Source organism: Passer montanus, unplaced genomic scaffold (genome assembly GCF_014805655.1).
Source record: "Passer montanus isolate IOZ18808 unplaced genomic scaffold, ASM1480565v1 scaffold17, whole genome shotgun sequence".
Taxonomy (NCBI): domain Eukaryota; kingdom Metazoa; phylum Chordata; class Aves; order Passeriformes; family Passeridae; genus Passer; species Passer montanus.
The window spans coordinates 13,351,687-13,364,809 of record NW_024364270.1 but is presented as its reverse complement, the minus strand read 5'-3'; the positions used below and the strand labels follow the sequence as shown (position 1 = coordinate 13,364,809).

At 36.2% G+C, this 13,123-nt stretch overlaps 1 protein-coding gene across 6 annotated transcripts in view; it reads left to right on the top strand.

The window, feature by feature from the left end:
• Nucleotides 1–13,123, top strand: part of ANKS1B (ankyrin repeat and sterile alpha motif domain containing 1B) — a 411,921-nt gene that overhangs the window by 194,394 nt on the left and 204,404 nt on the right. For all 6 annotated transcript variants that reach the window (XM_039703948.1, XM_039703945.1, XM_039703947.1 and 3 more), the window contains 2 exons: nucleotides 3,095–3,675; nucleotides 5,523–5,595. In XM_039703948.1, the coding sequence (XP_039559882.1) occupies nucleotides 3,095–3,675; nucleotides 5,523–5,595 (654 nt within the window). The remainder of the gene's footprint in view (nucleotides 1–3,094; nucleotides 3,676–5,522; nucleotides 5,596–13,123) is intronic.

The window sequence follows — 13,123 nt, the reverse complement described above, 5'->3', positions numbered from 1 at the left end:
CTGAACAAAGAAAATCTTGAGGAATCTCAAATCAGATGCCCAAACATCCTTGCATTTTCAACATTATATCCTCATGCCTAATTTTTCAAATTAGCATAATATCACATCACAGTCTCACCTTAGAAGGATACATGAGTTCATATTTGTGAATGTCTTAGATAATGGACATAATAAAAATTTGAGAGACTGTTAGAACCTGATATTCAAAGAAGAATTTAGGTGCTATGCAGTAAATATGTAACAAGACCATTCTTATATAAATGCCTGGAGATATTTAAAAGGTGTGAAGATGTGACACTTAGGGACATGGATTGGTGGTGGTGGTAGACTAGGCAATGCTGGTTTAACAGTTGGACTTGATGATCTTAGAGGCCTTTTCCAAACGGAATAGTTTTATGATATTTTGGAAATGCTGAGGAGCTTTTTCTTCCTTAAGCAAACTTCATTCTCAACATTAAGTGAAATAGGATATTTTTGAAAAACAGGTAGTGATCACATAAAATGTAAAATAGAGTGCTTGCTAACACATAAGAAGATTAATGGGTAAACAAGCAACCTTTGTTTTCATTTTTTCTGACTTCCTTAAAGTATTTGTGTGGGTATTTTAAAGATGAAAGTTGTACCTAAAGTAGAATATATATACTTACGTGTGCACAGTACAGGAAGAGTTGTGAAAGATCAAGCTGAAAAAGGCTCATGCAATGTATTTGGAATCTTTGCTGCCACGTCAACTATCAAAACAACCAGAATTAATGGTTTGATATGCTGTCACTGCAACACTGCTGGAAAGTAGGAGACACACACACTTTCTGGTGGTCAGTACATATATTTACTGACCACAGGGGAACGGGAGTTCTCAGTAAGAACTTACTTTGTTTACAGTAATAAATTGAGCAAAATCAGGGCATGAGATGCACTGTTGCTTGGCACTCTGTACTCTTAAACTGTTTGGGTTTTGCCAGTCTTGGGCAATACTGAACAGACCCATCTAGACAGTGCCCAGGCACAGTGCAAGTTTTAGCTGAGATCAGAGACTGTTCCCAGTATTTATTTGGATGGACCAGCTTTTTCTTGAGAAGGAGAGTTTAACTTAAAGGACACGAGCTTAGTAATTCCTTCAGGTCTTCATAGCTGTTGGCCAGTACTATTTAGCAACATAGATGTAGCAAAACTAGTAGTGAAATTCTTGCAATCCAGGTTCTGTAAGCTTTTATTTTTCTTGATTTATTCCCTCCTGGTTTACTTTGTCCTGACAAAAACATTTATCTCTTCAATGAGTCAATACACAGCTATGAGATACCTGTCTGGAACATCAAAATAGGATTCAGTTCATGACAGATATATAAATGTAGGTATCTGGACACAAACTGAATGCTGTCTCCTGTAAGTCACTGGCAGTGTAGTTAGCCCAGTTTACAGGGAGTGATAGGTTCCACTCATTTTATTAATCTGATCTCTGACTATGGTGGGAGCTAACATGCTTCTTACCCACGTAGAAAAATGAGGTGTCTTAATCTGGAGCTGAATCTCAGCTACTGAGTTTTTCAGGTAAAGGAAAAGCACCAAAGCCAGTAATTATTTGCATAATTTATTCCTCATTTTGAATTCACCTTCAAAATTGCAGACAGATATATAAATCAGCAACTCTCAGAAATCAAAGAGAGAATATCCCATGTCCTCCTTTTCCCCTGAATTTTTCCCCCAAACCAAATTTTTCTGGGTTTATTGATCCCTTAAGCTCTGTCATATCCTACATTTAACCTTTCTCCATGACACCTCACATATTTTTGGTTGCAAAATGTCTGAAGTGTATATTCTAGTTGGTTGTTTCTCAAAGAAGAAAAGTGTATTTTCTTAGGTCCTTAGAATGTTATCATATATAGAAAAATATTTAATTTTATATTTTTAAGCTGCTGACTAGTAAAAGAGTTGATGAAGTTTTGAAGTACACACCAAAATCTTTCTTCTGTCATTCATAAAGTCAAGCACTGCTTTCTTTTAGAAAGGATATTTTGAGATTTGATTGGGGGTTTTTTTTGCCAGCAGATATTTTAGTTAATTGGAGAAAAGTGCTCAATATCTTTGTATGTGATGTCATGATGCTATGCTCGATTCCTCATGGTAGCTACGGCTGTGCTCACAGTCCTCCAGTTAGAGTCCATCTAGAACATACGACTTCTAGAAGGAATGAGATTAATTTATTTATCTTTAATGAAGTAGTTGTAGAGATGTGACCATTAGTAGGGACACAGCTATTCTGACTAGAACATGCTGACTTAATGCCATGTTGATAGAGTGATGTTAACTATAGGAACACTTTAAGTGAGGCAGCTCAGACCTCCTTTTTTTCCCCACTCCTAGGTCTTTCAGCAACAAGCATAAAAAAAAGCCATAAAATTTTAATAATCCACTCTAAATCTTGCCAGGGTAGTGCATTTTTCTGTGGTTGCTTTTTGTGTTTATGTATGTGCTAAGTTACATATTAAGTGTGTTTGAAAAGACTTGATTTTGTGTTATTTTTTCCCAATGGCTACTATTACTATTCTCAAAAGTTCCCGAAAATAAAAACACCACTCAGATCTATTCCTTAGAGATTGTCAGTAAAAAGGCATCAAAGTGTAAATTCACTATTATTATAATGGCTATAAAAAGAAAAATTACTAAGAATACTCGTGACAATAATGGTTCTTCATGTATTTTACCACCTACAAACTACCTACCTAATTCATCATACTAAACTATATAATTTGTGCACATTTCAACTCAATAGCAAATTAAAAGAGACATCATCAAGTTGATGGAATAGCAATGGCCTATTTTATCTTATAAATTTGTTTTTTCATGGAATTTATATATAGATCTGAGCATTGTTGGCTGTTCTTCCACCAGCAGATATTTTAGTCAGGATAAAATAGTAATCTTTAAGATTTTTTTTAAGAGAATAATAAATCAGTTCACGGCACAGCTGTCTTTTGTTTCTTTACACAAGAATGTACCAAGCAGCATTAAAAAGTAATTTTGAGGGGAGTAAGGATTTTTTTGTTTCCAGTATTTTATCACCCTTTTATGTTTACAAGGTACTCTCTCATTTCAGAGCAACGTAGCCAGGGTGAAACATCCACTGAAAGTGAGCTTCCTGAAGGACACCCTGCTGAGCAGTTTGCAGGTTTACTTCATGGATCATCACCTGCGTGTGACCCTCCTGAAAATCCACTGCAGCTGTACAGCAAAGTGAACCTGTGCAGTGGGCCCCTGGAGAAAAGCATTTTGAGCAAGAGCGCAGCACAGCAGATACAGCTACGGAAAGAGAGCAGCTCTGATCCTCCTGTTAAGAAAAAAAAGCCACCAATTGTAAACAGAACCATATTTCATACTAAGAATAAACCAGCAGAAAATCATACCCTGGTTGGTGCACCAAGGATCAGTGAACAATGGGTAGTTTCCACTGGGGGATTTGTGGAGCGAGCATGCACGCTGGGCAGAATACGATCTTTACCAAAGACCTTGCTGGAAATGCATTTGTGCAAAAATGTTTCAAAATCAGATTCTAATCTTATCACCCATCCACCAAATGATAAAAAAGCAAGAAGCAATTGGAGTGAACCCACGCCAAAGCCACAGTGCTCCAAAGGGAATTCAGAGAGAACACCTTCCTTCACATCAGAGTGGGAAGAAGTAAGTTGGTTTTTTTTCATTTTTTAAGTACTGTGATCTTGTGAAGACACTGTTATTATTTTCAGTTTCAGAGACAAAATAAAAAGTGAATATTCCACGCTGCAAACCTCAGAGTGAATGTCACAGTGTACTGCCTGGGAGTTCAACAGCTGGCACAAAATGCAAAGCATTTCTGTTCAAATGCTGCCCACTCAATAAAGTCTATTGTTTCCCGAGTGAATGAAGTTAACCAGAAGTAATTCTGCAATTTTCTGTGGCACTGAAATTATTGTCTACTAAAGCCCTCACCACTGACAATAATAATGTTGGTAAAATCCTTAGTAACTGTGCCTACTGTTTACATATTTGCTAATTATTTCCACCATGGCAGTGCACATCAGCAAGAGCCAGGAGAGTTGATTGGGCATTCTACAAACCCTCCTTATGTATGGTATCCTCTAACTGGTGTGTAGCCTGTGTACAAAATGCTTGGCACATACCTGGCTGCTGTGTGAAGTGAGAATACTCCTATAGCAACAATGAATTCAGGACTACAAAGAGAAATTTCCACACTGAATTTGTAGTGCACATGCTTGCTCATATGAGAGACTTTATTTTAGGTTTAGAATTCAATTGAAATTAATTTTTAGACACCTTATGTTTAATTCTTTTTCCTGTGCTGAATTTCAACAATGTAAATGGTTCTTCCTAGACACAGAAGTACCCATCTCATTGAGGTAAATTAAGAGTGGGAAATGTTTGGATTTTACTGCTCCTACAAAGAAGTCAGCATTCCTCTTTGAAACTACTACACTGGGGAAATTCATCTATCTCCAGGGTGCTATTGTGTTCAGAAAGAACCCCGAGTTTGATTATGTTGTTGGTTATTTTTCTAGGAAAATGTTTCAAGCTAACCTGAGTGTCTGATTCGATAGGGCAATTTAAGGCACTTTTGTAAGGAAAATACTCTCTTAGTGAAGCTCTACTAAGGATATCAGGTTTTGATCTTTACAATTTGGATATGTTATTATAAAATCCTGATTAGAATCAGGTTGAGGTTTGCCTTTCTACATGGTTATCAAGGTTTGGTCTTAAAAAAAGTGCCATATAGATATGTATATATCTATGTATAAAGTGTGAATGCTCAATCTGCAGATTGTGTCATAATTTCCAGACTTTCTCCTGTCTCCAGTGACTAATACATACTTTTCCTACTAGTCCTAATATTAAGCTTAGTAAGCTTTGCTGTCTTCTTAGTCCATAGCAACCTTTTGATTCACTTTTTGGTTTGTCCTATTCTTACAGAAAATAAAATAGATAGAGTAGTTTTGACCTAGTAAGTTCAATGTGCTTTCGAAACATGTTGTTTCACAGAGAATGGTGTTCTGTGGTATGTGGGGACACAACTAGGTTTCATACCTATTTAGTGCCCTTGGGGCAGATGGAAAGAAAAGGGGCTAGGAAATTCTCTGGAAATATTAATTGAACAATTGATCTAATTGTGTGTATTTTAAATACTTTGGAATATACAAGATGATTTTTTTTATTCATTAATATCACTGCTTAAATAAACCGCTAGTGGTTATACCTAGATGACCAGAGTCATCAGTACATAAGGAACTCTACCATGGAAAAAGAAATACTAATCCTAAACCTTAGATTTTGCTAACGTACAAAATTGCAAATCAAATTGCAGTCTCCAAATCAAAGTGGAGAAATTAATTGTCTACCTTGGATTTATGATTTTTTACAGTTTTTATTGGTTTTTCCTAATGAGGGTAATAATGCCATAAATCTATGCATGAAAAACTAAAATAAAATACTGAAGATGGGATCCCTCAATTGTTTCACTGTTCTCTCTTTTGTAGATTGATAAAATCATGAGTTCAATAGATGCTGGAATTAATACTGGATTGGGGGAGATGAAAGATCACTCTACAAGTAAGGAAAAACATGCAACTATTGTTTAATTTTGGCGTAATTGTCCATAAGGAAACTGTGGATAAGACATTGCTAAGTAACCCACTGTGTTGAAATCATTTGTAGATATTTGAATAACCATGAACAGAATCAATGTTGTTTACTCTTAGAGATGCATTAGTCCCAGTGTCCTGGAGCTGTTGCTTTAAATAGCATATTGGAGTCATTAATGTTGTTTTAAAATCTTACCAGAGAAAATACTCCATTAATGTCTTTGCATTGAAATCTTTCTTCTAGGGGAGTATTTTACAATCTTTTTCAGATGAGGTTTTGTTTGGAATGATGGAACTCTGAGTATATATAATGCATTAACTGCTGACACTTTTTAAAGTATTGTATTATATAATGCTGCTCAAATAAATATTTGGCACAGGGCTGAAAATGTTGCTGACAGACAATGACGGGAAAATTTCAAAACCTCTGCTACTAAAAACACTAAGTCATGCTTAGCCTGTTGGTCTGTCAGCATAAACCTGTGCAACTGTGCTGATAAGAATTTTTAAAGCATTTTATTATGTCTTCTCCCCAGCTCATGGAGGGAAAACTGACTTGCATGTCCAAATAATTTAGTCCTGAGGCAAAGCTGTGTTACTCAGCTGTACTGGTACATCCCTGCTAAAAATTGCATTTGGTTTATATATAGGGCAGGATGTTATGTACCTTATCGCTTAAAATTTGGAAAAGGATATATTTGAACGACTGTCCATTTCATGGAGCATTACATATATACAGAATGTCTTATCAATGAAATATAATTGACACAGCTATTTTAACAGCAGCTTGCAGTGAAAAGGGGATCTAGGATAAAGAGAAAATAACTTATTTGAATGCAAATATAATTGCAGATAAAACAAGCAGACTCAGCTTATTTTTTTTTCTAAAAAGAGTAAGGGGCTATATCATGAGAAATGCTAGGCATGTTGTTCTGGGAGTCTGTTCTTTCTGCAACTTGCAACATTGGAAAACAGAACTGTTCACAGACAAACTCCATGTTAGGAGATAGTGAATAATTTCTGAAGATATTATGAATAATTCAGTATTTTCTGTGTCTTATATTTTATCGTGGTAGTTGTACTGGGTCTGCTAGAGATGGAGTTATCTTTCCCACAGCAGCCTTCACAGTTCTTTGCATGGGTAACTAGAGAGGTGTTCACCTGTCAAATACCCTGGTGCTTGCTCAGCACCAAGGCTGCCTCTCCAACATTCCCCCATCACCAGTGGGGAGAGGGTGGGCAGGACCTCGGGAGGGGACATACCCAGGACAGCTGGCTCAAGCTGCAAAGGAATTTTCCATACCATACAGGGCTGTACTGCAAACAAAGCTAAGAAAAAGGAGAGGGAAGCTGGATATCACCAGCTAATAGGAAGTAGAGAATAAATATTTTGTTTTCCTTTGGTTTCACACAGACCTTTTCTTTTGCTGTATTGAACTGGCTTTATCTTGACCCAAGGGTTTTTGGGGTTTTTTTTCTGTTTCTTGTCTTCCATGCCCTGTCCTGCTCAGGGCAGTGATGGAGTGGCTTGTTGGGCACCTGGCATCCAGCCAGGGTCAGCTTCCCACAGCAGCATACAGGCACCAAAGGCAAAATCAGGTGTAGGATGTGGGGGTCCCAGTTGTTGGTTTCTCTGGGTCTGGATTGAAGGCACTTGAAATGGTAGTTCATGTTCAGACTCAAGTGTTTATTATTTCTCATCAGTAAAACAGTCTCACTGCTGTGAGTTCGGCAGCTTTTCATTAGAAGGCACAAAATGGCCAACAATCTCTTGTTACAAGGTCTTTTAAGACTAAACTATCCAATTAAGAAAGGCACTAGATTATTTTCCCTTTTAACCCAATAACTGATTCCAAAGAGCCCACAATGCAGACTTTTCTGTCCAATTACAAAATGCCACCCAAACCCATGGAGAAGAAGGAAGAAGAAGCATGAAGAGACCCAGGATGACACCCTGTGCCCTCCATCTTGCTTCTGTCCACAACATACTAAAAATCCCAGAACCTAAATTTCTCACCAAGTGATACACCTACACTACTCTCTATAATCTATTTCACACTTTTGTGGATTCTAGTCTATCTTGAAGACTAGCAGACTTTCTCCATGAATGAAGGTCAAAGTTAGTGCCCCCCTAGGGGTTAGGGCAGCCCAGAGCAGACAGAGAAATATTCCTGGTGCCCTGGGCTCCCACAGTAGGGTAAGAAGCTGCAGAGCAAGTAAAAGCCATGAAATGGAGACAATAGCAACAGTTTGAAAAATCCCATATTTTAGAGATGTGTAAATACTATTCTATCTGTTCCCATAACTGACCACTACTTTTCCTTTTCTACTTTTAAGAGAATACCCCACAACTCTTGTCATCAGCCATTTTGCATTTCTACTGCATACCTTATTTTTCTTGACATAGAAATATGGAATTTGGTGTTTCAACCCTTGCAGATGGCAAAGGATCTATTCTTTTCTTTGCTTCTTTTCTCAGAGTGGACATTGAGTCCTTACTTACTGTCTATTCAGTGTGCAGTTTCCCAACATGAACTTTTTTTTTCTTTCCTCTCAACTCTTTAATGTTTTTTAGCTTGATTTTGCTTGAAATTAAGACATCTAGCTATGATCAATCAAAATAGAGCTATCTTTCCTTAAATTGTATCAGTTTTGCTTTACATACAGTTTGCAATGAAGACATGTCTTTCTACTGTAGACCTGAATATATGCAGCTTCACATGCATGTCTTCCACTTTTCATTCCTTTTGGCCATTTCCAGATTCAGTCAAACACAATTTAGGCAGCAAAGCAAAGGGAACTATTATGGAATCAAATGCATTACATGCATCAAACATGTTATATTTCAAGTACATTATTTTTTATTAACTAAGTAATGACAAAGTAATAGGTTACCTAGGAAGAAATAAGGATTTCTTACTTCTTACTTCTAGCAGGCTTCTCCTTAAACATAGGATAACCAAAGGTAAAGATCTGGCCTATGCTTAGGGATGAAAATTAAGTAGTATGGAATCATATAATATAATTTTGAAGTCCTTCATCAGTTTATGTATAAATAAGGAGAGGTTTTAGTTTTTACTTTAATATATGTGGAAAAAGCTTATCCAGTGAAGCTTAAAAGTAATATTTTTACTCTTCAGAGTGTTTAAGTCAAAGAAACTTCTACTGTTGAACTGTAAGCATTTAGATTACTGAGCACTGTATTCAGGCAACTTTACTCATCTAATAACTTTTTAGCAAGTAGAAAAATTCCTGGTAATACCAAGACTAAATGTAACTTCCAATGTGTCCTTCATTTTAGTGTTTGCTTAGTCCTGTACTTCATATTATACTTCACTGTTTTCATGAACTTCCAATAAAAGCAAAAATATCTAAAATTCAAGCACAAATACTCTATCAGTCATGAACATAAAGAGCTTTTTATACCACATAGTATCTAATTCTTAGTGAAAAACATTTGAGAGGAAATATGTTGTATGCTCATAATTAAATACCTTTATTTAAAATTAGACAATGATGACATCTTGTGATGAAATTCTTGAATGGGCTTGCCAGAACTTTGGCCTATATTTTCCTATTGGTGGTATCTGGAAAGACTTCTCTTAGATCTCCAGGGAAATCTCTTAAGAAGCAATTAGGAGGCAGTAAAAGGAGAGATTCAAAGCTAGTATGCTCATGAGGATTTCATCCACAACATGCATTCAGGAATAAAAAAGTTAAAGCAGACTTTCCGTTTGGTAGCAGTACAGGTACTGGAGGAGCAAACTTAAAACTACAGAGAGGAAGATGACTGTTGATGTCCTCTGACAAATTAAAAGCTGAAGTGCTGACCAGGAAACAAGTAAGAACAACCTGATAACTGACAAAACCCCCAAACACTAGCCCAGGAATAAAAAATCCTTATTGTCAAGAGGAAATAAAAAGTGCTGCTGGCTACTGATCCTCTACTCAGGGTGATGTGGAAACATCTGCGACACTTGGCACTTAAATTAAGGCTGATGTGGTTCTTCAAAGAGTCAAATTTTGCCAGATTACAAAGGATTGCACCAATCATTAACATAGGATAAAGAATAATAATGGTAATGCTAAGAATTATCCTAGAAGGTCAAAAGTTCTTATCAGGCTCTGTGGCAGTGAATAAAGAAGCTGAAGATTCAAGATAATATTGTCTCTTATCTCATGTCCAAGTCTAGCATCTAAGTGTAACTTCTCTCTCCTGAGAGAAGTTTAAAATAAGAACCATTTGGCAAGAACAAAAATCATAACCTTAAATAAGGTAACTTGAACATAGGTCTTGTCCCTGGGATTATTCAAAACGAAATTAAAGAAGTGATTAGGGAAAGTCATGGGTCAGTTTGCAAGGTATCTTAGCTGTTTGCATTTTAATGGTAGAATAAAGAGAAACAGAGAAGAAATAACTGAAGAGTTAATGAGGAAAACAAGAATTAATTGGATATTACAACAAAATTTACATTGTAGATACTTTATCATATATATCACTATAGTAGTACAATCATATAGAAGAAGGGAAGAAGAGAGGAACTTTTGGCTTGTATGTCAAAACCAGTTGCTTTGAGATCTCAAAAAGAAGATTAGATAGAGCTTTTCAATATCTGTTGGTGACCAGGGAAGCAGTGAAGAATATATTTGTTCTTGAATCTTTTCCAAAGACATTGGACATGATAGTAATGGGGGTTTTTAGTTGCTGTTTTTGTGTAAGAAATTACATTGACAGACTGCCCAAGGGAAAAAAAAAGCTGAAAAAGGTAAATGTCAACAAATTCAGAGATTTTATTTTAAGAAATATATAGGGCACAGGTTTAAGACGAGTCTGTGGGGTTTTCAACAGAAATCTACAAAAGACCATAGTAAAACCTTCACCAGTGTGAAGAAAAGAAAGTGTAAAAGACTAGCTGAGCTAAATTTTCATCTCTTCTTCCACTTTAGGCAAAATGAGGAAAATTTCTCTTAACTAAACGTGGTGGAGTAACACACATGTGTAGAGACCTGTCAGAAGTGCCAAAGCACTCACTGAGAAGCAACTAGCAAGATTTAATATAACATAATTATATTAGTACATTAATAGATAGAAGAAAAACAAAGAAATCTTCAGTACCTTAGAGAGCTCCTGAAGGAAAGGAAAGGGTGCATGGAGTAGGAGCAGAGAAGGTAAAAGCACACGGTGATTTTTTATTACATGAGTTTACTGTAGAGGTTGTCGGTGAACACATGACAGCACAGTTAATCCTAGAGCTAAAACCTCAATTGTAGATAAGGAAGGAACAGACTATATAGGTTAGGTTTCTTAACTGTCTGCAAAACTTAGGCCTGTTAGTGGCTTTCTGTGAGATTTCATGGGGGATGTATCAGGTACCAAAAAACTAAATAAGAATAACACAGAACTTACCTTTAAAGGAGGAAAGAGAGAAGAATGTGGGGAACTATTTTCAATTAATAAACCAGTCAATGAACAGATATACTACTTTAAGTAGCTAGAAGAAATAATTAATAAACACTATGGACTTCCCAAGAGCAAACGTATTAAAGCCATCTAATTCCCTTCTAGGAGTGGGCAGGAAATATTAGGTAAGGGAAAAACAGTAGATGTCCAGTATTTGGACTTCAGTTAGGGTTTTGACACTGTCTCATCTGTTTTTCTTGCAAATTAATTAAGAAAGCATGAGCTTGATGAAAGTAATGGTAGGTCAGACAGATTGATCTTATTCGTAATGTCTAAATTCAGACTTCTGGGGTGTGGGCTGCATTGAGCACATCTGAGCCATTAATGTTGAGTTAGATAAGCAGGCACTTTTTTGTTATTGGTCATCATGTCTAAATGTCTGAAGCATGCAAAATAGCACTGGTGCCTTAGATGAGCTCCTCAGATGTAGCTATCTAAAACTACCTAAAATGAATCTCCCTCTCTTCCGCAGGACAAGATTATAAAGGTGATATAGTGATATGTCATCCAAATGGATTATTATTAGGAAGATTATAACTTTGGTTACATCCAGTAGCATCTGCAAGACTTTTAAATAGTTGCCAGAATGAGAAAAAATAACAGTTGGGATATAATTGACCTTGTCTTGAATCACAGTGGAATAGATCACTGGTTTATACCCCTTTGAGTCTATTTTGCAATGATTCTGTCACTACTGTGATAACATGATTTAGAAGGAACCTATCTACAAAGTAAAGTAAAAAGAAGAAACACTACAATTTCATATTTTCTTTGCCTAATTATAAACATTATTTTCCAGCAATAAGAAGTGTTTCAAGACATATACAGTAGTAAACCTGTGTTAGTTGCAGCTTGGTAGTTGTTTGCAGGTGTATGACTCAGGGTTTACTTATATTTGCAAATCACTTGGAAGGGAATAATCAAAAAATAATTTACTTCAAAGAAAACCCAAAGTAAAATGGGTAATGGATATCATATCATCAACATGATTCAAGCTAGAATTGTGTCAAATCAGAGTAGTTAAAATTATGAGTAAGAAAATAATTGTTGAAAGTCATTCCAAATCAAAATAGTCAACAGTCATTTTAGTTCTTTGAGAGAGTCACTTCTGTCAAATATGTTCCAGCACATGGAGGGTGATTTACAGTTTTATAATTCTACTGATCATAAATTCTATTTTGGATGCTGTCCACAAACGCACTAAACAGTTGCTGTGTGTATACAAGTCAGAATATTTTTGGTCAGCTGAGAATGTACCTACCCTTGAATGCTCTCATTGTTCCACCTAGAGGCATAAAGGGTAGAGTTTACTGAATTATCCTAATTTTCTTGATCTAAAATTTTAGTTTGAAATATACTGTCAAGGCATTTTCTTACAGATTAAATAAACAAAGTTCTTATTTCATTTAGGAAGATTGTATTTTACAGGGTTTTGAGTTGCCCTTTTGTGAGAGCAGTGCCTTTTCCTATGCTTAGAGATAATCCTAGCTCCACTTGCAGCATCTGTGCCTTAATATCAATATCAAGGCTACAAACGTTGCTCAATGACACAGCCTCAGTGTGTGCCTTTCAAAGATTAATGTTGCTTTTTACTGGAAGGGATATATGAAACAGAATCACACCACATGAAAAAAAAAAAGACTTTCAAGGAAGCTAGCAAATCTTGTGGAAAATTTCCTTTAGCAGTATGTATCCTCATGTGTACAGCTTCAGAGAGACTCATGAGATGGCTCTTTTAAGGCTGCTTTGAAACCAGAAGGACTCTGGAACACTGAAGGCTATGCCTGAGTTGACTGTACTAGGTGTATCTCATTTGAAAGCAGGACTCCACTGCACTGTACTGTATTCAGAATAAACCTACAATTCCACTTTATGTCAAGTTTTTTGTACAAACAAGACCTTATTGCTTCTCAGCATGCCCACTGTATGTTTGTGTTTCAATGTCATGTAGTCCAAACTTAATGCCAGGGACTGACAGTAGGTCACAGAGCATGGAATTAAAATACATTTTGTAGTGTTCTTTTTTAAATCTTCC